Below are 27,131 nucleotides of genomic sequence, written 5' to 3'. Positions count from 1 at the left end.
GAGTGCGCATTTCATGGGTTTGGTGGAAGGAATATAACTTGGTGATGATTTCTATACTGTGGTGATGGATGTGGACTTATTATTTGTACTTTTGGATCATCACATAAAAAGAGGGTCTCTATGTTATCATATCATATAATTTATGTTGATGGAAGTGCTACAATTATTACTAGTTCACACTAGTGCTGCTGCATAATCACGTTTTTTTTAGTGCGTTTTTTAGGCTGCATTCACACATGGGCGTTTTGAATCGCAAGAAGAATAGCCGTGATTTCAAAACGCCCATGTGTGAATGACAAATTGCACAACATATTTCAGATGCAATTCATTTGAGTGTCATCTAAAAACGCGGAGCAGTTCTGCAGTGATTGTCGCACGATAAATCCCGCTGGACTCGTGGCAAACTGTATTGCGTGAGGCTAGGCTTACACTGATGCGAATGCAGACATCGTATGTGATTTGCACCACGTTACTGTGCACATCACATGCGATGTCTGTGTGGTGCGACTTCAGCCATACAGTTTGTATAGCTGAAATTGCATCGCACCTGCATCAAAAATGGTGCAGAGCCCTTTTTTTCCCCCTGCACCTGAATAACATTGCATGGGTGTTCACACCTAAGTGATGCGATTCAGGCAATCGCACTGCGTTTTGCAATCTGTTTTAGGGTGTTAAAGCAAAAGTAGGGTGCTTTTACCCAGTATGATCAGAAGATTGTTTAGAGCTACCTGGGTGCGGAGAGGCAGTAGCAATCATAGGAAAAGATGGTCTGCAACTCCTTTCTTGCTCTATAAAATCTTCAAAATTTATTGTTTCCGGGGCACTTATACACCTTCCTGCCCAAGCCATTTTTCAGCTTTCAGCGCTGTTGCTGTTTAAATGACAATTGCGCGGTCATGCTACACTGTACCCAAACAGAATTTTTTATAATTTTGTTCCCACAAATAGAGCTTTCTTTTGGTGCTATTTGATCACCTCTGCGTTTTTTTTCTAAACAAAAAAAAGACCTAAAATTTTGAAAAAAAAAAGTGTTTCTTTTGTTTCTGTTATAAAGTTTTGTAAATAAGTTTTCTCCTTCACTGATGGACACTGATAAGGCGGCACCGATGAGGTGGCACTGATATGCAGCACTGATGGGAATTGATAGGCGACACTGATGGGCACTGAAAGGCTGCACTGATGGGTACTTATGGGTGGCACTGCTGGGCACTGATATGCGGCACTGATAGATGGCATTGATAGGCATCACTGATGGCACTGGCAGGCATTGAGGATGGGCACTGATTGGCAGCTGCCTGGGCACTGATTGGCATTTCCCTGGTGGTCTAGGGTGGCATACCTGGTGGTTCAGTGTGGTGGCACCCCTGGTGGTCCTGGCGGCATCCTGGTGGTCATCAGAGGGGGGGCTGCGCTGATAAACAATCAGCACAGACCCCCCCCCCCGTCACGAGAGCAGCTGATCGGCTCTCCTCTACTCGCCACGAGTGAGGAAATGCTGATCAATGGCTCTTCCTGTTTACATCGTGATCAGCCGTGATTGGACACGGCTGATCACGTGGTAAAGAGCCACCGAGAGCGGTCGTTCTGGAGGGCCGTCCACTCAGAAAAGGAGCTGCGCCGCCCAGCCGTTATTTGACGGCCGGGAAGCGGTTAAGATAACATTGACACCCGCAGTAGATCGCATGGACGTCGTGTGGTTGCTTAGAGTGCGATGTGATGTGGGGAAACGCAGAGAATCTTGTGCGTTTCCCACATCGCATAAGTGTGAACTGGAACTGAAGCTTACTGCTCAAAAAAAGTTCAGAAGCTTCTTTTGGGTGCGACATGCTTCACGTGATGTGGTTTGCAGTGCGACTTATCGCAGTAGATTTGCGCCGCGTTTTTAGGTGCCATTCAAATGAATGGCATCTGTAATGTATGTTGTGCGGTTGGGTCATTCACACCTGGGCGTTTTAGAGCCGCGATTCAAAACACCCATGTAAGAATACAGCCGTCTGCATGTTTTTGATGCGTTTTTCATGCTTCATACTCATAGGAGGGGGAAAACTGGTTATTAAAACACAAAATCCTACCAAATAAAAGCACCAAAACACATGTACGTTTATATTTCTCCTATTGAGGCCTATGGGGCCAAAATCGCACCTGCCTGCATCCCTGCTAAAAATTGCACTGCGTTCAGGAAAAATGCATAGGTGTGAACAGACCCCGTAGAAAATAATGTCAAATGGAGTGTTGCGTGTTCTTGCGCTGCAGCAAAAGCGCCACAGATCGCACAGGTGTGAGGGGAGCCATGTGGCAGTGTTACCATGGTAATGATCTGACTGGGCACACATGTTGGGGGTTGTGTAACCCTCAGAGGGAATGTTGGGGGTTGTGTGACCCTCAGAGGGAATGTTGGGGGTTGGGTGACCCTCTGAGGGAATGTTGGGGGTTGGGTGACCCTCAGAGGGAATGTTGGGGGTTGGGTGACCCTCTGAGGGAATGTTGGGGGTTGTGTGACCCTCAGAGGGAATGATTGGGGGTTGGGTGACCCTCAGAGGGAATGTTGGGGGTTGTGTGACCCTCAGAGGGAATGTTGGGGGTTGGGTGACCCTCTGAGGGAATGTTGGGGGTTGTGTGACCCTCAGAGGGAATGATTGGGGGTTGGGTGACCCTCAGAGGGAATGTTGGGGGTTGTGTGACCCTCAGAGGGAATGTTGGGGGTTGGGTGACCCTCAGAGGGAATGTTGGGGGTTGGGTAACCCTCAGAGGGAATGTTGGGTGACAAGTGACAACTGTTTTCTCATTCACTGTCAGTGACACGCAAGGACCGTCTCCTGACCGCCTGTCATGCGACACAGCAACAGGCAGACACGTGAGAGGAGGCGTGGCCAGAGAAAACAAGCTCCGCCCGCCATTGAGGCAGAGCCACGCCCGGTGAGGTGTCACCTCTCCCCGCGTGTTTAGTCAGCTCCAGACACCGGGGACCGTTATAGCAGCAGGCTGTAGCCGGACACCACACCGGTCACTGATACAACCGCCGCTTCTAACGGCGTATAGCGTCCCAGAGAGAGCTGAACATTTCCTGTCAGCCCTCCCCGGGGCGGAGCCCAGACCGGAGTGGGGGCGGGCCCCTTGTGACGTAGCAGAAGAAGCGGCTGACTCAGGTAGAGAAGGAAGCGGTTAGAGTTGTGTGTCTGTTCCGGCTTCCTGCGCTCAGTGTCGTTACACCGTCCTCCTCCTCCAAGATGTCGGGATTTCAGATAGACTTCATGGCGCTGAAGGAGCCCTTGGGCTTCATCAAAGTTCTGGAATGGGTGAGTTGTGAGGGGAGTCGGGCCTGTGTGGGGGAGGGAGGCGTCACCTACCACCTGAGGTAAAGCGGGATGAGGGGGGGAGGGGCGCTCCTGCTGTACACGTGTGATAGGCCGTGTGTCTTCACTCTGGGGACAAGAGCCGGTGTGAGTTCAGCCTGCCATTATTCTCCTGTGTACACAGAGGGGCGATCCCTCGGATACTTGTCATGTCTGGGCTGGGCGCTGGCTGCTCCTTATTTGCCAAGTCTGGGTGGAGCCGCTGTCACGAGGAGGGCTTGTCAGGCTGACCTGTTGCTCCTCACAGATGGCTGATGATGAAAGTGACTAATGCTGGGACCTGGGAGCTTTAGTTGTGTACAAGTGTTTTGTTTTTTTTTCCAGCCTGTAAACGCTTCTCCACAACTATGCCTGTAAATTCCCAAATGTGCATGGACACCCCTAGGCTAACATAGAGTTGGCTCTACAGACTCAAAGAAAAAACTGCTGATCTCAACTTACAGCTGCTGTGTAAAACACAATCAATGTTCTTATAATTATTAAACCTCGTACACAACGCTCAATTGTTATCCTGGTGCAGTAATCTACTATTAATCAACCCATATAAATTCATCATTCACATAAAGTGCTCCTGTGCATGAATAACTTTTCACTTTATTTGTAAAAAAAAAAAAAATTGAAATCCATCACTTTCCTTCCACTTCACAATTATGTGCCACTTTGTGTTGGTCCATCACATAAAATCCCAATAAAATACATTTATGTTTTTGGTTGTAACATGACAAAATGTGGGAAATTTCAAGTTGTATGAATACTTTTTTAAGGAACTGTAGCTTCCTGTATCCCCGCCCCAACGTACGTTTTCACATGACATCTTCAGGAGGCCTTATGTCCAGTGTGCATGGAGGCCTAAAGTGGAAGTAAACCCTTTTATTTTCAGCCAAGGGAGCTGTCATCTTAGCCTCTGTTTACCTTGCTTCTGCTGTGCTGCAGGTGTGATCAGTTATGACAGTGGTTCTCAACTCCTGTCCTCAGCACCCACTAACAGGGCAGGTTTGCAAGATAACTGAAATACATCACAGGTGATATCATTGGCTGCTTAGTGATTGCAGTATTCTAGTCTGCATCTCTACTAGGTAATACTTAGAATCTGGCCTGTTAGTGGGTCCTGAGGACAGGAGATGAGAACCACTGAGTTATGACACCAGCCATTTGATGGTTTGACAGTTTGGTTGAGAGAACAAGCAAACGGGACAGTTTCATTCCCAGCATTTGGGGACTGTAGGGTTCCATTCACATTTTAGTGTTTTGGGATCCCGGTTAAAAAAGCGATTCTTCTTCCCGCGACATCAAATCACACTGCAATTGCAAAACGCATATCCAGATACGGTTAATTTTCAATGGCAACTAAACTCAGTTCGGTTTTACCGCAATTATCGCAGCAAGGTGTTCTCCTTTTTGGACGACAAGCTTTGTGTGTTTGTGGTTTGCTGCATGATACTACAAACACACATGAAAACGTTCAAATACATGTAAAGGACATACATTATTAAAATTATTCCAAAAACTAGACCGCAAACGGATGTACAATAGGGTTGTCCCGATACTAGTATTGGGACCGATGCCGAGCATTTGTGCGAGTACTTGTACTCGCACAAATGCTCCCGATGCCTTATCCGATACCTGGGTGGAGAGGGCGGGCGCAGTCAGCGGAGCAGCGAGCGAATCCTCACTTGCAGTGGAACGAGATAGGTAAGCTGGCAGGGGTGCAGGGTGCAGCCGTATCAGGATCGGTGGCCGGAGCCGTCGCATTCGGTCGACGTCAGCGGCTTAACATCCCAACACCCATCTTGGTACACCCTGCACTCGGCTGCAGTAAGCCAGCAGTGGACATCTTGTTACACCCAGCCCAAACTATATGGAAGATGTCTGCGGCTTACTGTGGCCGAGTGCAGAGTGTATCAAGATTGGCGTCACAGCATAGCATTTTTAAAATAAATTCTTTCCTCATCTCATTTATTGCTGCATTTCAGTGCCAGCCACCTGTCAGAGCACATAAGTGCCACCTGTCATTGCCCATAAGTGCTGCTTATCAGTGCCAGCCATCAGTCAGTGCCCATCAGTCAAACTGTCACATTACATAAAAAAAAAAAAAAAAAAAAAAAAAGATCGGAAATCGGTATCGGCGAGTACTTGAAAAAAAGTATCGGTACTTGTACTCTGTCTTAAAGTGGTATCGGGACAAAGCTAATATGAAACCACTGAAAGTGCTTGCAACCACGTGCAGAAACAGTCAGTGAATGAGATTGTGATGTAAAAGAGCCCTAAATGCAGAAAGTTTGCAGTTTTAAGGTCCTGTTCACACCTCAATCAGAGCGGAAAGTGATACTGTCTACACTAATCAGCCATAACATTATGACCACCAACCAGAACTTTTTGAGGCATGATCTCTACTAGACCTCTGAAGTTATGCTGTGGTATCTGGCACCAAGCTGTCAGTAGCAGATCCGTTAACCCCTTCCCGAATGGCGCATGCCGATGTACGTCTGGGCAAATTGACTTACAGGTACGTCCTTTTGAATTTCCCGCTGTGCCATTGCGTGCGTGCTCTGTGAGTCGGGTCGCGGGTCCCGCGGACTCGATCGCCGCGGAGATACCCGAGATCGCCTCATGGAGAGGATGAATGGGGAGATGCTGATGTAAACAGCATCTCCCCGTTCTGCCTAGTGACAAGTGTCACTGATCTCTGCTCCCTGTCATCGGGAGCAGTGATCAGAGTAGTGACACAGCTAGCCCACCCCCCCTACAGTTAGAAACCTTCCCCTAGGATATACTTGACCACTGGGCACTTAAACCCCCTTCCTAACCAGACCAATTTTCAGCTTTCGGTGCTCTCACATTTTGAATGACAATTACTCAGTCATACAACACTGTACCCATATGAAATTTTTGTCCTTTTTTTCACACAAATAGAGCTTTCTTTTGGTGGTATTTAATCACCATTGGGTTTTTTATTTTTTGCGCTATAAAAGAAAAAAAGACTGAAAATTTGGTACAGTGCTGCTGCCATCCGATCCCTCCCCCTCTCCCCTCGCACTGTACCGATCGGTACACAGAAGGGAGGAACCGGCGTCATGACATGACGCCGGTTTGTTTACATGTGATCGCTCCATCATTTGAATTCAGCAGATATACAGTAGGTGCTGAGAAAAACATATCCAATTTGTTTACAGTGCACAGTTTAGTGAGAGATGCTGAAGAGTTGTAAAAGTGGGTGGAACTCCACTTTAACCCTTCACCGCCCCCTCGTGGTTAACCCCCTTACTGCCAGTGTCATTTATACAGGAATAAATGCATTTTTATAGCACTGATTTTTTTTTTTTTTTTCCCAAAAATATGTAGAAGAATATGTATCGGCCTAAACTGAGGAAAATGTATTTTTGGGGGGTATTTATTAGAGCAAAATGTAAAAAATAATGCTTTTTTTAAAAAAAATTGTCGCTCTTATTTTGTTTATAGCGCAAAAAATAAAAATCGCAGAGGTGATCAAATACAACCAAAAGAAAGCTCTATTTGTGGGGATAAAAAAGGACGTCAATTTTGTTCGGGTGCAACGTCGCACGACCACGCAATTGTCAGTTAAAGCGACTCGCTTATCTCCTACATGTAAAAATCATCATTTTTTTTTGCTAGAAAATTAGAAAAAATGGCGCTCATTGCAACTTTTTATCTCGCACGGTATTTGCACAATAATTTTTCAAATGTCTTTTTTTTTTTTTTTTTTTTTTTTGGGAAAAAAAACGTTTCATGATTTAAAAAATAACAAAACAGTAAAGTTAGCCCAATTTTTTTGTATAATGTGAAAGATGATGTTACGCCGAGTAAATGGATACCTAACATGTCACGCTTTAAAATTGCGCACGATCATAGAATGGTGCCAAACTTCATAACTTAAAAATCTCCATAGGCGACGCTTTAAAATTTTTTACAGGTTACCAGTTTAGCGTTAGAGGAGATCTAGTGCTAGAATTGTTGCACACGCTCTAACGCACGCAGCGATACCTCACATGTGTGGTTTGAGCGGCGTTTACATATGTGCGTGGGACTTGTGTGTGCGTTCGCATCGGAGCGCGAGCTACTGGGGACAGGGGCGTTTTATTTATTTATTTTTTTTATTTTTACACTTCCTTTTTTTTTTTTTTTTTTTTTTATCACTTTTATTCCTATTACAAGGAATGTAAACATCCCTTGTAATAGGAATGTATGTGACAGGTCCTCTTTATGGAGAGATGCGGGGTCAATAAGACCCCACATCTCTCCTCTAGGCTGGAAAGCATGAGATCGGGAATTTTTTTTTTTTCGCAGCTTTGTTTATTTTACCCGGGTGTGACGTCATAACGTCGCGCCCGGACCTCCGGTCATAGAGATGACTGGTGACCATCTGGTCACCAGTCATCTCTATCGTCCTCATCCGATGCCAGCCGATTCATCCTCTAGGCTCCCGATGGCACGGGAGAGCCCGGAGAAGCACCGGGTGGCGGCGGGGGGGGGACGTCCCCTCCCGTCGCCTATAAGAACGATCAAGCAGTGGAACTGCTGCTATGATTGTTCTCATCGTGCACAGAATCCGGCTGAAAAGAATGATATCTGAATGATGTCTGTAGCTACAGGCATCATTCAGATATCACCCCACAAACACAAGGACGTTTATATACAGTGGCCAGTTTTGAAGTGGTTAAGTTCTGTTACGCCACACAACACAACTCAGATGACCACTTTTACATCTTTCGCCTCCGATATAGTGGTGATTGCTCACTCACTGCCGCTCCTCTAAATAAGAGGCTCTAGCCATAGCCAATATTCAGCATGTATATCTATAGCTATATCTATATCTATATCTATATCTATATCTATATCTATATCTATATCTATATCTATATCTATATCTATATCTATATCTATATCTCTATCTCTCTATCCCAAGGAGAATCACAGGAGGGGATCTCCCCAGAACAAAGATAGCTACTAATAGCTAGAGAGGGCAATCAAGAAAAGAGTGAGTAAAAGTCAATGTCAAATTTTATTGAATTAACAAAACCACAAAAATATAAAAAAAACACACAAATGAAGCTAAATGTAATTGGTCCCTGTGAGCAACCATAAAACTGTACACCAAGTGTACAATTACATATGGTGTACCGATGAAACAGACAGACAGTGGACACACAATAACAAACAAAGAACACAGGCGGTGCAGGCGCTTAAAAAAAAAAAAAAAAAAAAAACACATATGCATAGAAACCCCGCTGGCCAATCGCCAATAACGGTAAATTATCACATTTTAGGAAAATTATAGGGGAAGCTATGCATGTGTGGCACCCGGGGAAACATGGAAGCTGAATCTGACTAAGGTGATGCCACCAAGAATATGTTGAGCAACAGAAGATGAACCGTCTATATGTTTGCAAGTAGTGCTGACATATAGTCCTATTGGGATATGCTAAAAGTAATCAAGATCGCACAATTGCATGCGCTATCTGTTTCATCGGTACACCATATGTAATTGTACACTTGGTGTACTGTTTTATGGTTGCTCACAAGGACCAATTATATTTAGCTTCATTTGTGAAGCAATATGTTTTTTTATATGTTTGTGGTTTTTGATAATGCAATAAAATTTGACGTTAAGTTCTGTTAGTTGCAAGATGGGGCCTCCATGGATCAGACTTGTTTATCCAGCACATCCCACAGATGCTTGATTTGGAGGCCAAGTCAATACCTTGAGCTCATTGTTGTGTTCTTCAAACCTCTCTTGAATTCATCAGACCAGGCCACCTTCTTCAAATCTTTCATGATCCAGTTTTGATGCTCACATGCCCACTGTAGGAGCTTTTGGCCATGGACACGGCGGGTCAGCATGGGCCCCTTACCAGTCTGCGGTTACACAGCCCCATACACAACAAACACTGGATGCACTATCAGAACCAGTATTCACTTTTTCCAAAACGTCTTTCAGGACAGCACCCGAGAGATCATGGCTCCTCCTCCCACAGGAAACACCTCATCATTTAAGTCTTTAATTGGAGGCCTCCACGTTGCTCCATCAGTTTTTTGTAGAGCGCCTGTACGCCTGGGAGTGCTGCTTCTTTTTCTTTTCAGACAGGCGGTTGTCTTCCGTTCCCCATTGGATGCCTGCATCGCAGATAAGTGGTGGAGGAGCAGCCGCCATTGTTCTGGTGGCAGAAGAGCGCCTCAGCCACGTCCTGTATAGGAGAGACAGCACTTCCGGGTTGGCGCGCGGCGTCATTTCTGGCCGCAGAGGGAGAGGGCAGGGTCACCTGGTGCCTTCATTTCCGGTTCCAGGTCAGCGCAGCAGTGCTTTCGAATCTGGAACCGGCGTTTTGTTTCACCACGCTTCTGCAAACAGCTATGGATAGCAATGCAGCGCATAAGGGGGCAAGGCAAGGTGCCAGCAATGCTAAGGTAAGGGGCTGTGTCCTCTACTACACTGGGCCATTTTCTCCTGTGGGGGGGTTACTCACCCCCCCCCATCTCCCTGGGAATGTTTGTTGCAGTGGCTAGTGTTAGCATATCTGCCTAGCAACGGTGGACTTTAGGTGGTTGTACTTGCTGGGAACACGGAAGTAAGATGTTGTCTTCCCTAGTGCACCTGGGTGTCTTATCTGTGCTGTGTAGCAGCCTTTTAAGCGTGGTTCCTTGTCTCTTTTCTGTTTGTCCAGGCCAAAGGTTCTGACCAACTAGTCAAGAGAAGGTGCCCTGTCTGCAAAGAGAAATTAAGCGATGTTTGGACCAAAACGCTTTGTGCAGATTACATTGCAAATCTAGTCAGGGAGGAATCTCCATCCATGTGTGGCGATTTGGTTACAACAATAAAGGATGAGCTCCGGGTCACCTTTCAAGCCTTTAGGTCAAACCTAGGAGAGGAACCAGGTCCCTCAAGGGATCCCATGGTTCCGCAGCCATCTTCAGAACCCCAGGGTGGCTCTCAAATAATAGGGGGTCCGATATCCCAGGACACTTCCCAAGGGTCCGTTTCCCTCGCTCCAGATGAAACAGATTCTGAGGAGGAGGAAAATGAAACAGATGCCGCTTCTAAGTACACAATGTCACTAGAAGAGATGGGAGGACTCCTGAAAGCAATCCATGCTACTTTGGGGATAGAAGAGGAAAATAAGGAACTCTCCCTGCATGTACGCTGGTTTAGGAGATTCAAAAGGCAGTTCTTTTCCAGTTCATTCAATTATCACAGATATCACAGAAAGAGTGGCTGGAACCTGAGAAAAAGCCTTTTTGTTTTTTTTTTTTGTTTTTTTTTCTCCCCAGGCTCATAAGAGAAGATTTCCATTTGAGGATAGTCCTGACTCTATATACAAGGTTCCAAAATTGGACTCTGCCTTTTCTCAGGTCTCGAAGTCTACAGACCTTGCCTTTGAGGATATGAGCACTCTGAAGGAGCCCATGGATAAAAGGATGGACCTGCTTCTTAAAAGAACCTGGCAATCAGTGATGAACACTCTAAAACCAGCAATGGCAACAACCTGTGCTGCAAGGAATTTAGATCACTGGGTTAACCAGCTGATTCCCCAAAACAGGAGATTCTAGACTCCTTTTACAAGTTTGTCTGCAGCAATAGCATACATTGCGGATGCTTCAGCAGAATCTATTCCCATGTAAAAAGGTAGGAGTGGAGTGCTCTTCAATCCTCCTATGACCTCCGGAAAACCGCAATGACTCCCTCAAGGTCTGGGGGAAGACTCCAAGAGTTTCTTCCTCAGTGGAGAGCCATTACTTCAAACCAGTTCATTGTAAATATGCTCTCCCAGGGATACGTGATAGAATTCACGGAGGAAGCCCCCAAAAGATTCTTGATGACAAATGTCCCAAGGGATCCGGTCAAGGCTTTCGCCATGAAGTCCCTGATTCAGGAACTGAAAACCCAGAAAGTCATTATTCCGGTCCCGACAGGGGAGTTCTTCCAAGGTTTCTACTTGCTTGTATTCCTTGTTCAGAAACCTTCATGAAAGTTCCGCCTCATGCTGAACAAATCAGTAGAGTACAGAAAATGGATTCCATTTTCTCAGTAAGAAACCTCTTGTATCAAGGGTGCTACATGGCATCAATAGATTTACAAGATGCCAGCCTACACATTCCTATTGCCTCCAGGTCACAGAAATATCTGAGGTTAGCACTGAAAGAAGGGAAGAAGGTAGTACAGCTGCAATCCAGAGCACTCCCGTTCGGTCTGTCATCATCCCCAAGGGTGTTCACGAAAATAATGGCCGAAGCATTGGCGCCTCTGCGCCCAGAAGGGATCTCGGTGATTCCTTATCTGGACGATCTGTTTTTTGCTCAAACCAGAGAAGGTCTTCAAGAAAACTTGGTCAGAGCCCGTGTTCACCTAGAATGAATAGGGTGGATCTTAGGGCTGGGAGATTTTCTTAAAAAAAAAAAAAATCTTCGATTCTCTTTAAAAAAACCCGATTCACGATTCGAATCGAGGTGTGTGTGTTTTTTTTTTTATTTTTTTTTTTTTTTTTTTTTTTTTTTTAAATCACGCCGGTCCCGAGGCGCTGCGGGCATGAGCTTTTAGGCGAGTCCGCGGCTTCAGCCTAGGCCGCGCCTCGCGGACTAGGCCGAAGCCGCGGCCTCACCTAAAAACTCCTTGCCCGCAGTTCTTTAGGCCCGGCGCGGTGTCCGCGCCGGTCCGGAGGCGCTGCGGGCATGAGTTTTTAGGCGAGGCTTCGGCCTAGTCCGCGCCGTCCGGCCGTAGCCGCGGACTAGGCCGAAGCCGCGGCCTCGCCTAAAAACTCATGCCCGCAGCGCCTCCGGACCGGCGCGGTGGAAAAAAAAAAAAAAATCTAAAAAAATCGATTTGCTTAAATTTTGAATCGATTTGACCTCTCAACTCGATTCAAGATTTAAATCGATTTTTTTTTTTTTTTCCCAGCCCTAGTGGATCTTAAACTTTCGAAAATCAAATCTGATTCCCTCACAGAAAGTGTTATTCCTAGGTTTCTGTATCAACTCTTTTTTGGAGCAAAAAATTTTTCTTCCAGAAGAAAAACAGAAGAAGTTGGTACAAGTGGTGTCATTGCTACAATCCAATCAGATTCTGCCCATCAGGAAGAGCATGTCAGCGTTGGGAACCCTGACCTCTTCCATACCGGCAGTCCAGTGGGCAAAGCTTTTTTTTTTTTTTTTTTTTTTTTCTTTCTTTCTTTCTCTTTTTTTTAAACTCGATTTCACGATTTGAGTTGTGTGGGGTTATGTGGTGGTTTTTTTTTTTTTTTTTTTTTTTTTCCCCCTTAGCCCTAATCTGTACATCGGTGAAAAGGAGTCTTTGGTGGTGGAAGAACCAGACAAGATATTCAGAAGGCCTCTTATGGTCCTTCCCAACCCAGGTCTGGTTAACAACCGATGCCAGCTCCTGGGTTTGGGGGGCTCACATGAACGGTCGGTGGGCCCAGGGCTTGTGGTCCACAAAAGAGGTCCTCAAATTGGAGGGAACTAAAGGCTATAGAAATAGCCTTACTGACCTTTGCAAAAGAAGTCCAGGGACAGCATACTCTGATCCTGTCAGACAACGCTACGGCGGTGGCCTACATAAACAGACTGGGGAACCAGAAGCAGAGTTCTGCAAAACCTAGCAAGAGGCATTCTAAGCTGGGCAGAGCTCTATAGTCTATCTTTGTCTGCAGTCCACTTAAAGGGGACCCTAAACAGGGTAGCGTACTTCCTCAGCAGGAACCAGGTATTAGAAGCGGAGTGGCAATTGAATCCAGAGGTCTTCCATTTGATCGTGAAGAAATGGGGGCGGCCAAGAGTGGATCTCTTTGCAACTCAGGAAAAATCACCAGTGTCTCGCTTCTTCTCCCTGAACAGGAACGAATCATTACTGGGAGTGGATGCTCTGGCGCACAGTTGGAAATTTCACCTCTGTTAAGCATTCCCCCCGTTTCAGCTTATCCCTCGGGTCATAAAAATCCGGAAAGAGGATACAACGGTAATCCTCATCACGCCCTTCTGGCCCAAAAGGCCTTGGTTTTCATCCCTTCTACAGATGCAACTAAAACCATATTGGCATCTTCCGTTAGGACAAAATCTCCTGTTACAAGGTCCTCTGCTTCACCAGGAAGTAGCAAAGCTAAAACTCACGGCTTGGCTTCTGAGGAGCAGCTCTTGAGGAGAAAAGGTTTCTCCGATAGATTGGTGGTTACCCTCCTATCTAGTAGAAAGAAGGTTACAAGAGCAATGTATTCCAAAGTCTGGAAAGCCTTCAACTCCTGGTGCAAAGCATCCAGCAGATCATCAAAACAAATTTCTTTGGTTCTGGAATTCCTGAAAGATGGAGCGGACAAGGGCCTGGCGGTCAGCACCCTCAAGGTTCAAGTTGCTGCGCTGGGGGTATTTTTGGAAAAATCCATTTCATCAGAACCCTTAGTGATTAGATTCTTCAAGGCTCTTACCTGGTCTAGACCAGTGGTGATCAAAAGTTGTCCTGTATGGGACTTATCAGTTGTTCTGCAGGCCCTGACCAGGGAACCTTTTCGAACCCATTAATTTAGCCTCCCTGAAATTAGTTACTTTAAAAACAGTTTTTTTTAGTGGCTGTTACAGCAGCTCGAAGAGTCAGTGAGCTGCAAGCCTTATCGATCAGGGAGCCATTTTTTTCAGACCGAATTGTTCTGAAGACGGATCCTAATTTTTTACCGAAGGTTGCTTCGGTCCAGAATCGAACTGGGGAGATAATACTTCCTACCTTTTTTTTTGTTTAAATCCATCGGGTAAGAAGGAAGAAGAATTCCATACCCTGGATGTTAAAAGAGCAGTCTTGAGTTACTTGGAAACCACTAAAAACTTTAGATGTTCAGATGCTCTAATTCGTTTTATTTTCCGGTAATAAAAAAGGAAGACAAGCTTCCAGAGGAACCATTGCCAGATGGTTGAGAATGGCTATCTCATAAGCCTATTCCCTTACAGGTCAAGAGAGTCCAGTGAGTATCCGGGCTCATTCTATAGGAGCTTCTGCAGTGAGTTGGGCAGAAAAAGCTGGCGCCACCCCCGAACAAATTTGTAAGGCAGCTACTTGGACAAGTCTGACAACCTTTGCCCATCATTATAGGTTAGACCTCATGACGGCTGGGGACCAGGCTTTCGGAAGAAAAGTCTTGCAGGCTGTTCCACCCTAAATGGAGTAAGTCTCGATTTATCCTCTCGGGTGCTGTCCTGAAAGACGTTTTGAAAAAATGCAAGTTAGACTTACCGGTGACTTGTTTTCCAATAGGCTTTCAGGACAGCAGTAACCCGCCCTTTTTTTTATGCTGTTGCTGTAATACTATGATATAACTGTCGCTTATGTGTTGCAGCTGGGGCTGGTGGTTCTCTACAAACAACTGATGGAGCAACGTGGTGGCCTCCAATTAAGGACTTAAATGATGAGGTGTTTCCTGTGGGAGGAGGAGCCATGATCTCTCGGGTGCTGTCCTGAAAGCCTATTGGAAAACCAAGTTACTGGTAAGTCTAACTTGCATTTTTCAGCAATTTGAGCTACAGTAGCTCTTCTATTGGATTGGACTACACGGGCCAACCTTTGCTGCTCATGACCCTGTTGCTAGTTTTCCTTCCTTGGATGTCTTAGTTGGTCTTGACCACTGCAGCCTGGGAACATTCCACAAAACCTTCTTCAGTTTTGGAGATGCTCTGACCCAGTTGCCTTTTCATCCTAATTTGGCTCTTGTCAGTCGTTCAAATCCTTGCCCATGTTGTGTGGTTTTTTTGTTTTTTTTTTTTTCTCCTTTTTAACACTAACTTCAGGAACAACATGTTCACTTGCAGCCTAATATATCCCACCCATGTTATTCACTTTACTAGTCAGTGGTACCAATGTTTTGGCTAATTGGTGTATGCGACATCTATGTGTGTGGGTTTTTTTTTGTTCTGTTTTTTACTTCAATCCCACTATGAGCAGCAGGATATAAACAGACATGCATCAACCTATGTCTAGTCACGACTCCAATGTAAACAGATGCACACCCGCTTATGTCCAGTTGACTATAATGATACACAGCTTGAATTTGGTCCATCTAATAACCGGTGAAAAACTGATAGATAGAACATCTGTATGAAAGGGACCTAAGTGATAAATGTACATGTGATTAACCGCTTCAATACTGGGCACTAGAGCTGCACGGTTCTTTTCCAAAAAAATTACATTTGAAAGACTGCTGCGCAAATACAGTGTGACCTAAAATATTGCAACAACCACCATTTTATTCTCTAGGGTCTCTCTCTCTCTATCTATATATATAAATTTTATTGGCGTATAACACTCACTTTTTTACCATAAAAAGCGGGTGCAAATAGCATGTGCGTGCTATACGCCAATACTTCAATTTTAGCTGCCTCAGAGGGGGCAGGGAGCGGGGTGGGATGAGCGCCGTCAGATTACATTCAGTGAGAATCTCCTGTTTACTTGGCGGCCTCTGTAATAGGAAGCTATGTCTCCTGGGCCGCCATTGGACCACTGTTCTGTTCGATCAGGCTGCACTGATGGCAATGGTGAGGCGGCTGCACTGATGGCAATGGTGAGGCGGCTGCACTGATGGCAATGGTGAGGCGGCTGCACTGATGGCAATGGTGAGGCGGCTGCACTGATGGCAATGGTGAGGCTGCAGATGGGCATTGATCAGGCTGCATTGATGGCAATGGTCAGGCTGCAGATGGGCACTGACTCTTATTTTGCTTCAAAGTTTCTTATTTAAAATGTAGGTTTTTTTTTTTTTTTTTTTTCCCTGAAACTTCCCCCCTTAAAATGAATGTGCGTGTTATACGCCGATAAATACGGTATATAGATAGATACATATCTCTATCTCTCTATATCTGAGATACAGAGCCAGCTCTTCTCGGCTCCTCTCCTAGTCCCGCCCAGACTGGGCGTGACTGGGCGGAGCCGAGCGCCGCCCATATATAAACATAGCCGAGTGTATTCGGCTAGCTCCGCTCACAGTCACGCCTTGTCCCTGTGTTATGCCCATCATAGGGCGGGACTGAGCGGAGCTAGCCGAACCTAGCCGAGTACACTAGGCTATCTATGTATATCGGCGGCCGGCCCGCTCCTCTCACAAACAGCGGGGGGGATTGGCGTATAACGCACCCACGATTTTCCCCTGATTTTTAAGGGGGGAAAAAGTGTGTGTTATACGCCGATTAAATTTAGATATATAGATAGATCTATATCTATATGTAATTTTCTAGGAAAAAAAAAGATTTTAACTTGAAACCAACAAATGTCAAAAAAAGGTTTAGTGTTTAACCACTTCAGCCCCGGAAGATTTGGCTGCTGAATGACCGGGCCATTTTTTTAAACTGACAATTGCGCGGATGTGCGACGTTGCGCCCAAACAAAATTGACGTGTTTTTTTTTTTTTTTTTTTTTTTTTTCCCACAAATTGAGCTTTCTTTTGGTGGTATTTGATCGCCCCTGCAGTTTTTATTTTTTTGCGCTAAAAAAAAAAAAGCGACAAGTGACGTCACCACGTTTGCCCTGTGAGGACGGGAGTATTGTATGAGTGCCGGCCGGCTCCAACTTCTCGCTGTTTTTAAACTTCTTTATGTAAGTGCAATTTCTATTTTGAATAAAACGGATATACAGTATTACACTATTGGGCATTTTTACTTTGTATGTGCCGCTGAGCTTGGGCTTGACTGGCCAGGACGCGTCCACGCTGCCCCGGATAGGAGCCTGTGTGTGTCATATCCCATTTGTCTACCATGTGAGGATGTCTGGTAAGCTGAATATCCCCTAGGATTCGTTGGTGTGTTCTTAACCTTTTTACACGTTGAGTTGGGTGTCACTTTGCCTGTTTGAATTTGTCATCTGATGGACTGGACATATGAGACGGTTGTGATCATCTTGACTCGGCTGGATCATCATTTTAAAGGCCCAGGCTGGGTTTAAGCCACCCGCTCTTATTTGCTGTTTTTCACTTACCACATTGGATGAAATCTTATGTTATTTGCATTTAACAATTCCACCTACTTCATTTTATGTGGACATTCATATGGGACTGCACGGACTATATTAAAACTTTTTATTTAATTTTTAGCGCGGTTTCTGTTTATTAGTTTGATTTGGTGTGACCGCACTTATAACCGCAGCTTCTTTTCCCTTGCCAAGCGCAGTTTTTTTTCTTTTTGACTTGGAAGTGCTGTCACTGTAGATCTGAGGGGGACCGGGACTGCGACATTATGGCGGATGCTTTTGACACATTTTTGGGACCGTTGGCATTTATTCAGTGATATAAACAATGCACTGATTACTGTAAAAAATGTCACTGGCAGGGAAGAGGTTAACTGTGTTCCCTGTGTGTTTCTAAGGGCTCTTTCACACAGAGGGCGGTTTGCAGGCACTCTTGCGCTAATAATAGCGCCTGCAAACCGACCTGAAACAGTCGCTGCTGTGTCTCCAGTGTGAAAGCCTGAGGGCTTTCACACTGGAGCGGTGCGCTGGCAGGACGAGAAAAAAAGTCCTGCTAGCAGCATCTTTGGAGCAGTGAAGGAGTGGAGTATACACCGCTCCTGCCCATTGAAATCAATGGGACAGCGCGGCTATACTGCCGGTGTAGCGTCAATGAGTGCCTCCCGTCGAAAAATGCCTCCTACGTACTGCGCATGCTAATAGGAACTCACGATCTGTCACGCCTCACAGAACAGGGATGTGTGTGTTTATACACACACACACACACACACACACTTCCCTGTTCTGCCTCTCGTGCCCGCGATCGCTCGTGGCTGGCGACCGTCGGCCACGAACATCGGCACTGCCGCTGTGCAGCGTGCACGCGACTGCTATCCCGATCGCCGACGTATAGCTACGATTGTCCCGAGCTGTTGCAATAAAATGACAGCAGCTGGTCGGCAAGGGGTTAATTGGTTAAACTTTCTTCATTTACACACTGGTCTATTCCTTTGACAAATTGTTACAATGTTTAGACTTTAGTTCCGCTGCTAAAGAATGTTGTGATTCTTTCGACTGCGGCTGTGGCTTTGGCAGAGCAGAGAGAATTCTCTGCTTAGAAAAAAAATCGTGAAATACTTTTTTTTTTTTTTTTCAAGCTCGCAATGGGGGAAAAAAATCGTGATGACGATTCTTGGTGATTAATCGTGCAGCTCTACTGGGCACTTTCACCCCCTTCATGCCCAGGCCAATTTTTAGCTTTCAGTGCTGGTGTGCTTTGAATGACAGTTGCACGATCATCCAACACTGTACCTGTATGACATTTTTCACACAAATAGAGCTTTCTTTTGGTGATATCTAATCACCACTGGGTTTTTATTGTTATTGCTAAATTAAACGGGGTATTAAAAAAAATTGGAGAAAACGTGTGGTGTTTTTTTTTTTTTTTTTTTTTTTATTTTATTACTATTTTTTTTTTTTTTTTTATTTTCTTTCTCTAACTTGCAAATAATTTTTCTTCCCTCCCTCCCTCCTCCCTCCCTCCTCCCTCCTCCTCCTCGTGTGAAAGTTGATTAATCCTGATGTACTGACGGCTTGTCTCATTTCTTGAGACCCGAAAATGCCAGGACAGTAGAAATACCCCCAAATTACCCCTTTTTGGAAAGTAGACCACTGGTATTTAGTAAGGCTCAATTCACACCTATGCATGTTGCTTTTGAGCGTTTTTGGAGTTTTTTTTTTTTTTTTTTTTTTTTTTTTTTTTGTCATGCTTGCCACGTTTTTGAGCAGCGTTTTTGCTGCCTTTTTGCCGCGTTTTGCGTTTTTTTTTTTTTTTTTTTTTTTTTTTGTTTTTTACAGTTTAAAAAAACGCTGTAGAAACGCTGCACATGCGTTTTTGATGCTGGTCCATTGAATTGTATTACATGCAAAACGCTGCATTTTGCATGGAAAAAAAGTCCCTGACCCTTTCCAAAAATGCAGAGGTACAAAAAGGCATTGATGTGAACATGTTCCATAGGAACCCATGTTAAAAAATTCCCATGCATTTCTGCAAAATGCATCAAAAAACGCGCTAGTGTGAATGGAGCCTAAGAGGCAATTTTTTGTCACAAATAGTTTTCTTTTGGTGTTAATTGATCACCAGTGTTATTTTTTTGCAAAAAACGATTGAAAATATTGACAAAAAACATAATTGCTACTTTCTGTTATGAACCATATCCAATAAAATCAAACTTCTGCATACATTATGGACAAAATGTATTCTGCTACATGTCTTTTAGTAAACAGAAAAAAATAAAATACTAATGCATTTATATTAACCACTTAAGGACCAGAAGGATTTACCCCCTTAATGATGAGGGGGCCCTTCACGGGGTAGCCTTACAGATCCTTCCTCCATACATCCATAATCCTCAAAGGCTTAAACAACAATATCGCAATACCTTTATGGAATATTCTTCAAACAATTAACCTATTATCTTACGTTGTAGGCTGCAGTTACAATCTCCAGTGTCAGAACACAATACATTCTTTAACTCCCACTACCGATCGTTTGTGGAAAACAGGGTGGATTTGATTTAAATCACTAGTAAAAAGGCTTGATTTAAACCAACTCGATTTAAATCATTTTTAAAGAGCAACTAATCTCTGTCCTGCAGCAGCTCCTCTGACATGCTGTTGACTCACCGACAGTCCCATTTACTTTAATGGGATGGCTGGTGATGCGGCAGTGACACAACAAGGTGAGGCACATGGCAGAAGCAGGTGAGTGGATGCCCGCTAACAGGCACGGCCACAATGGATATGAAATGACAGGTGCTCTTTAAACGTAGGACTTATTCTTGCTGGTAGTTAGAATCTTTATTTTTGCAAACAAAGTGACGGTTTCCCATTTAGAATAATAAGCTGTCATGTTTAGTAAAACAGCGATATCAGAACCGATTCAATCATACAGTTTGTAGTGTACATAGATTTGCAAAACAATGGGATAAAGGAATATTCCTGAACCTGTTTTTATCTCGTGGTTACTGTGAAATTGTGTGAATGCATCAATGCAGTGTATGTTATCTCAGCTTGCAAAACTTGGATTCATTGAATGAGTTTACCAAAAATGTAAATATTACAGAATATATAGCCCAAAGCTCCATTTCATGCTGAATAAACTAAATTATGAATGTATCCTAAATAGAAAACTATCTTTTATTAAAATAAATTTTGATAAACAATTGAAATAAAAAATTTAGATTTTATATAAATATTTTTTTGAGAGAGAGACTCTCGCATCTTTAATGATATTGACCAATGTAACTGAAAGAATAAAAGTGTGCACTCTCATCCAAAAACGGCGCACTTTAGGGCAAGTCCACCATGTATGTAAAGGCGTGCCTATCTGGCAACATCCTCCTGAAGCAGGAGGCCAACGAGCCTGGAAACATTTTCGAGAGGCGTTCCGGTACCAGGTACCATCTAGCATGCACTTTGTAGCTAGCCTTAATCGAAGCCATGTTTTAAAACGCCTTTGTGAATCCGTGTGCTCCATTTGTGCCAGTTCTCCGCCTCAGGAGATGTCCAGGTCCCTCGCCCATTTTCCAAGTGGGGCATCTCCAGACTGTTAACGAAATGTGATAGAGGTCGTAACCCTATATGATCAATATAGTCCGATGTGGTAAAGACCCTTGTTTAACCACCAGTCAAGGCCTACAGCCTGCAACCCTGGTGGAAACAAAGGGTTGCAAAAGAGGGGACCTGCTTGGGTGGGGGGGTGGGTGGCAAATGTAAAAGCCAGCTCCTACAAGCCACATCCCATAGAGTGGGAAAGTGTGGGGCATAATAACGCTTTACGATATCGCAAGGGAGTCCAGAGTACCAGGTCCATTGCAAGCTTGGGCCTTTAAGAACAGCCAGTCTGGCCTATAATGTTTGCTATGTAGTTGAGTTAGTTGTGCTGCTATATAATATTTCGTAAAGTCTGGCATCCCCAGAACTCCCAATTCCTTAGACGCGTACATTGTGGGCCATGCTATTCTGTTACCCTTAGCACCCCTGATATACAGGAAGATTTTTGATTTAAATTGACGCATTGCATTTTAGCACGGACCTGAATGGACCTGAAATAGTACAATAGCCTAGGTAGGACCGTCATCTTTACTGAGGAAATTCTCCCCATCCAAGACAAGCTCACATCAGACCTTGCCTTCACGTCGTCCAAAAGTTTAGTGAATAATGGCAGATAGTTTCTTATAGAGTGATGAAACGTTAGGAGTTGGGTGTATCCCTAGATATGCCAGGGATGTTTGCTGCAAAAGGAAGGGATATTGACCCTGAATACTTTGCAGTAACCACTCTGGCAGGTTAACATTAATGGCCTCCGATTTATCTTGATTTACTTGCAAACCCGAGATTTTCCCAAAGCGGTCCAAAAGAGACAACAAATTTGGTAGAGTGGTATGGGGGAGGTGATAAAAGTAGGTCATCTGTGAATAATGTGCACTTGTGGCTCCTAACACCACTCTATTCCCTGAATACTAGGATGCTGGCTGATGGCTGTTGCTAGAGTTTTGATGGCTATAATGAACAGGAGGGGAGATGGAGGGCATCCCTGACGTGCCCGAAAAGATGGGGAGTGGGTCTGATTTGTGACCTCGCAATACAATCTGGTCCATGGGAGAGCTATATAGGGAGTGTAATGAAGCTATAAATTTAGGACCAAACCCCCACCTCTCCAGGACCCAGAAAAAGGAAGGGCTAGGAGATAGTCAAAAGCTTTGTGAATGTCAATTGACAACAGCATTCAAGTCCTAGCTGCCCCCATCCCAAGATTAATGCAAAATTGATATTAAATCTATCGCCCTCCGAATCTGATCTGCAGCTTGTCCATTTGGCAAAAAGCCCACCTGATCTGAATGTATGTAACCCGCCAAGAATGTTTTAACAATCTGTTTGCAAGGATTTTGGTGAATAGTTTCAAGTCGGTATTAAAGCGGAGTTCCACCCAAAAATTTTACTTCCGCTTACTGACATGCCACATTTGGAATGAAATTTTTTTGGGGGGGAGGAGCGGGTACCTTGTTTTTAGGGGCACCCAGCTCTCACTTCCTGCTCTGGCTCCGCGGCACTGGAAGGAAGTTTACCTCTCCCCCCTCCCTCCCTGCAATCTTCTGGGACACGTCACAGGTCCCAGAAGATTGCCCAGCCATACAAACCATGCAGCGCGGCTCACTCATGCACAGTGCACGCCCGGCTGTGAAGTCGCAGCCAGGCGCCCACAGTTAGAATGCCGGCGCCTCGGAGAGGAGAGGAGCGAGGCTTCCTACGCCCGCATCGCTGGACCGTGTATGGCTCTAAAGCATTGTGTCAGGGGGAGCTAAAATTGGTGCAAATCTTTTATAGTAGAGCGTCCTAAACCCGTTGGGGCCCAGTGTTTTGCTCATTGGAGTCTATTTTAATGGCAGTCAGCACTTCCTCAACTAACATTTTTGTCCAAAAGATCTCTGTTCCGTCGTTAAATTTGGGATGGGGGAAGTGTTCTGTAAAGCTGTCAAAGTCCCATTGGCTAATAGCTTCCTTGGCCCTGTATAAATTTTCATAGGAGTGTTGGAATTCCTGTAGGACGGAGGTAGGATTTTGGGTTAGTGTATCATCCCGTTTCCTAATTCTAGGGATATGTGGAGGTGCTAGGAGTTAATCTGTTTGTGAAAAGAATTTAGCCTGCGTCCGGCGCAGTTGTTTTTTCTGCCGTGGTAGTAAGGCAGACATTCAGTTCAAGGCATGCTGACTCTGACTGCGTAAATCTGTGAGGGCTTTGAGTAGGGCAGCTAATTCGTCGTCCTCTTTGTTTTAACAAAGCATTATAATGTCTCATATCTAGCGGCTATATGAATCAGAATCTCCCTGATTGTCGCCTTGTGAGCGGCCCAGTTACACATTGGGGAGGTTTCATCTGGGTCATTCAGGGAGAAGTACCTTCAGCGCCAGCTCAATGTTGAGGTATGTCGCTGGATTGCTAAGATGGAACTTATTTAGTCGCCAGGTATTGAAGGCCGTAGGGCTTTGCAGCGAAGATAGACTGGTCACTACTGGAGAATGGTCAGAGCACAGTGTCTCTAAGATCTTGGAGGTGGTACAGATGGGTAGGGATGAGGCAGACGTGAAGATATGGTCTGTCTGTAAATAACTCAAATGAACATGCGAAGGTATAATTGCATTTTGTAGCGTTACATTCTCTCCAGACATCCACCAAGTCATGGTCATGTAGCAGTTTTGCAAATTTTGGCACTCAATTTAGCGGGCTTCAAGATTTGAGGACTCGGTGGGCACGTCTTGTCTAGAGGGGTCAAAGGTGATGTTTTAATCTCCACCCATCAAGAGCGTACCCTCGAAGTGGGGGGACAACTGTTGAAATAACACTTGCAAAAAGGTTAGCTGGTCTTTATTAGGGCCATAATAGGTGAAAAGAGTCACCAAAGTGCCTTCCAGGTCCCCCTTAACCAACAGATAATGGCCCTTCGGGTCTGATATATAGTCTGAGAAGGGGGGAAAAGCTACTTTTTCTCCGTCAAAGGCATTATCCATGAACAGGATCTCCAGGCATTGACTCTTCAGGACTCCAGAATGGACCACGTATAGTAGAAAAAGAAGACAGAAGAAAAGGGGTAGATGAGTGGGCGAACCCCTAAGAATGAGACCAAAGACAAACTACTTGTCTAACGAGACAAGAAAAATGAGGGGAATAACTGCGCTATGGTGAAATACATAAACAATAACAATTATAGCCGCGATTCATCTATGTAACACAAACACAGTGAAATTAAAGCGGGGGTCCACCTATCTATCGCTTTTTTTTTTTTTTTTTGGAGTTCATTCACAAACTTTTCTTCTCATGATTATCTACTCTCATATTCTGTGTAATAAGTCCACCTGTGTCCGATTTCGTTGTAAAGAATAACTTATAAAATTCACTGAAGGCGGTTTCCATCTTCATTGTGGGCATTTGAAGCCCACAAGCATGTATTTCCTGGATGCGGTGAATGCTGTGCTCCCAGCATTCACCGAGATGTTGTGATGACGCTGTTGCACAATGCATGCTGGGAAGCCTGAGACTAGCTCCCAGGGGACTGTGGGAGGTTTGGGAGAGGCTAGAAACACGCCTACTCCCATGGGAGGAAAACCAGGAAGTGCTAAGATTAGAAAAAAAAAAAAGGTATACGGCGATTTAAATTTTTTTACACAGCATGTCAGCATCTAGGCAAGGAAGAGAATGCATAGAGATAATGTTCAAAATTTGGGTGGAACCCCGCTTTAAATAAGAAAAAAGGGGGGGTGAATCGCGCTAAAACAGATTGATGATCATACACATCATCATCAAACCAAATATTAAGAACTAAGTGAAAAGTTCCCCTTTAGTGTATACATAATATACAAAACACATGTCAAATGAATAATCAATCCAAAAATAAAATGTTCAAAGTGATAATAAAAAGTCCATGTATAAAAAATAAATCACCCAAGTGATATAAAAGTATCTTAAAGTTCCAAAAAACATATATTCTTGCTGTGGGAAGGAAGAGGGGGGGGGGGGGGGGGGGAGCGTGCTTGCTCCACCACCGTGAAATCAGACTGGCCGCTTACCAGAAACTCATGATCCCCCGTTAGAGGATCAGAGAAAGCTGATTGTTAATACTGCCTCGAACCACGACCAATGGATCAGAGACCTTATACCGAGATGGGACATCAAAGACTGCAGGGTCAGGCTAAAGATGTTCACACTGACAGGTACTCAGACATCAGCCCACAGCATTGAAGATATGGTCATAGAAGGGAAAAAAAGGCTCCATATAGTGTAAAATCATTGACTTTATTGGATAAGTAAAAGGTTAAACTCACATGTTAGTAGACAATAGTAGGCATGTAGTGTAGTCTGGAGCGCCGGCCGGAAGCTCACAGACAGCCCGTCCTACTGGAAACAGCAGCAATGGGAGGTGACGAGAACACGTCGCTCTGGCCAACGCGGCGTTTCGTGATAGTCACATCATCCAGGGTACCTGTACGTCCATTTGAATTCCCCGCCATGCCATTGCGTGTGCGTGGCGGCCGGGAGCTCCGTGAGTCGGGTCGCGGGTCCCGCGGACTCTATCGCCGCGGGGATACCCGCGATCGCCTCACGGAGAGGACAAACGGGGGGAGATGCTGATGGAAACAGCATCTCCCCGTTCTGCCTAGTGACAAGTGTCACTGATCACAGCTCCCTGTCATCGGGAGCTGTGATCAGAGTAATGACACTGCTAGCCCATCCCCCTATAGTTAGTAATCACTCCCCTAGGACACACTTAACCCCTCCCCGCCCCCTACTGGTTAACCCCTTAACTGCCAGTGCCATTTACACAGTAATCAGTGCATTTTTAATCGCACTGATCGCTGTATAAATGACAATGGTCCCAAAAATGTGTCAAAAATGTCCGACATGTCCGCCATAACGTCGCAGTCACAATAAAAATCGCTGATCGCCGCCATTACTAGTAAAAAAAAAAAAAAAAAAATATTAATAAAAATGCCATTAAAACTATCCCCTATTTAGTAAACGCTGTAACTTTTGCGCAAACCAATCAAACGCTTATTGCAAATTTTTTTTTTTTTTTTTTTTTCCTCTCCAAAAAATATGCAGAAGAATACGATCGGCCTAAACTGAGGGAAAAAAAATGTTTTTTTATATATTTATGGGGGATATTTATTATAGCAAAATGTAAAAAATAATGCATTTTTTTTTTTAAATTGTCGCTCTTATTTTGTTTATAGCACAAAAAATAAAAATCACAGAGGCGATCAAATACCACCAAAAGAAAGCTCTATTTGTGGGAAAAAAAGGACATCAATTTTGTTTGGGAGCCACGTCACACGACCGCACAATTGTCAGTTAAAACGACGCAGTGCCGAATCGCAAAAAAACGCTCTGGTCAGGAAGGGGGTAAAATCTTCCGGGGCTGAAGCGGTTAAATCATCAGTAATTTTCTTGCTAGCTTTCTCCAATCCCTGCTCCTAGCTTAGCAGAACATCTTGCAAGAATAATTGGATCCCCAGAGTATGCTTGTTGCTGGGCAATAGGCTGAGCACTTGCAAATCCAGTGGAATTCTGGCTGATGAATGTATCTATCTCCCATGTTCCTGTCTATTGATGATCTTGAGGAGAAGGTGGACTCACCGCCTGACAAGACGCCATCGTTGGGAGTGGAGCGATCCGAGGTCTGATCGCCCTCTGGAGATCCAGCCTGGGAAGGTGCAGCGTGTGCGGGTGGCGCTGCCTTATTGCCGCGACCAATCGGGTGAAGATTGGTCTCCTGAGGCTGCAGCGGGGCTATCTTCAGTTTCCCTCTGGCCCTGAATCGGTGGCCTGCTATCTGGGGGTGAGTCCTGTGTGGTTTTGCCGTGTCCTGGGTTCCACGGCTCAGCAGGATGCAGAGCTCGATCAGGCTACGTCTGCCATGATTGGCCTCGCGCATGCTCCCTCGATTTATGGGGGACAGCCTGACTGGGACAACACAAAGATCCATATTCCTGCATTGCAGGAAGACAAGATCCTTTGTCATCCCCTGTCAGAATGGAGATCTGTCTTGTTTACATTGGCAGATCCCTGTTCTGTCTCTGGCTCCCCTGCTGGCCAATTGGCACGTGTGCCCACACAGACTAGTGCACGAAACGACGTACCAGTACGTCGTTTCGTGCAGCCAAGCCACCTTGCCACAGTATAGCTAGCGGGTGGTAAGCAAGTGGTTAATTGATTTGTGTGAAGTTATAACATTTACAAAATGTGTGTGTTTGAAAAGTGATCAATCCTGATGTACCGGCCTCATTTCTCAACGCCCTTTTTT

The 27,131-nt window shown here is 44.8% G+C and overlaps 1 protein-coding gene across 1 annotated transcript in view; it reads left to right on the top strand.

Annotated features, from left to right (window-relative positions):
- The first annotated feature begins 2,934 nt into the window (after positions 1 to 2,934).
- The window catches only part of SYPL1 (synaptophysin like 1), a 103,879-nt gene continuing 79,682 nt past the window's right edge, over positions 2,935 to 27,131 (top strand). The window contains exon 1 of the mRNA XM_073619655.1: positions 2,935 to 3,296. Coding sequence (XP_073475756.1) covers positions 3,228 to 3,296 — 69 coding nt within the window. The 5' untranslated portion in view covers positions 2,935 to 3,227. The remainder of the gene's footprint in view (positions 3,297 to 27,131) is intronic.

The sequence above is a fragment of the Aquarana catesbeiana genome, linkage group LG03, assembly GCF_042186555.1.
Source record: "Aquarana catesbeiana isolate 2022-GZ linkage group LG03, ASM4218655v1, whole genome shotgun sequence".
In the NCBI taxonomy this organism is placed as follows: domain Eukaryota; kingdom Metazoa; phylum Chordata; class Amphibia; order Anura; family Ranidae; genus Aquarana; species Aquarana catesbeiana.
This window is presented reverse-complemented; position numbering and strand designations above follow the sequence as displayed.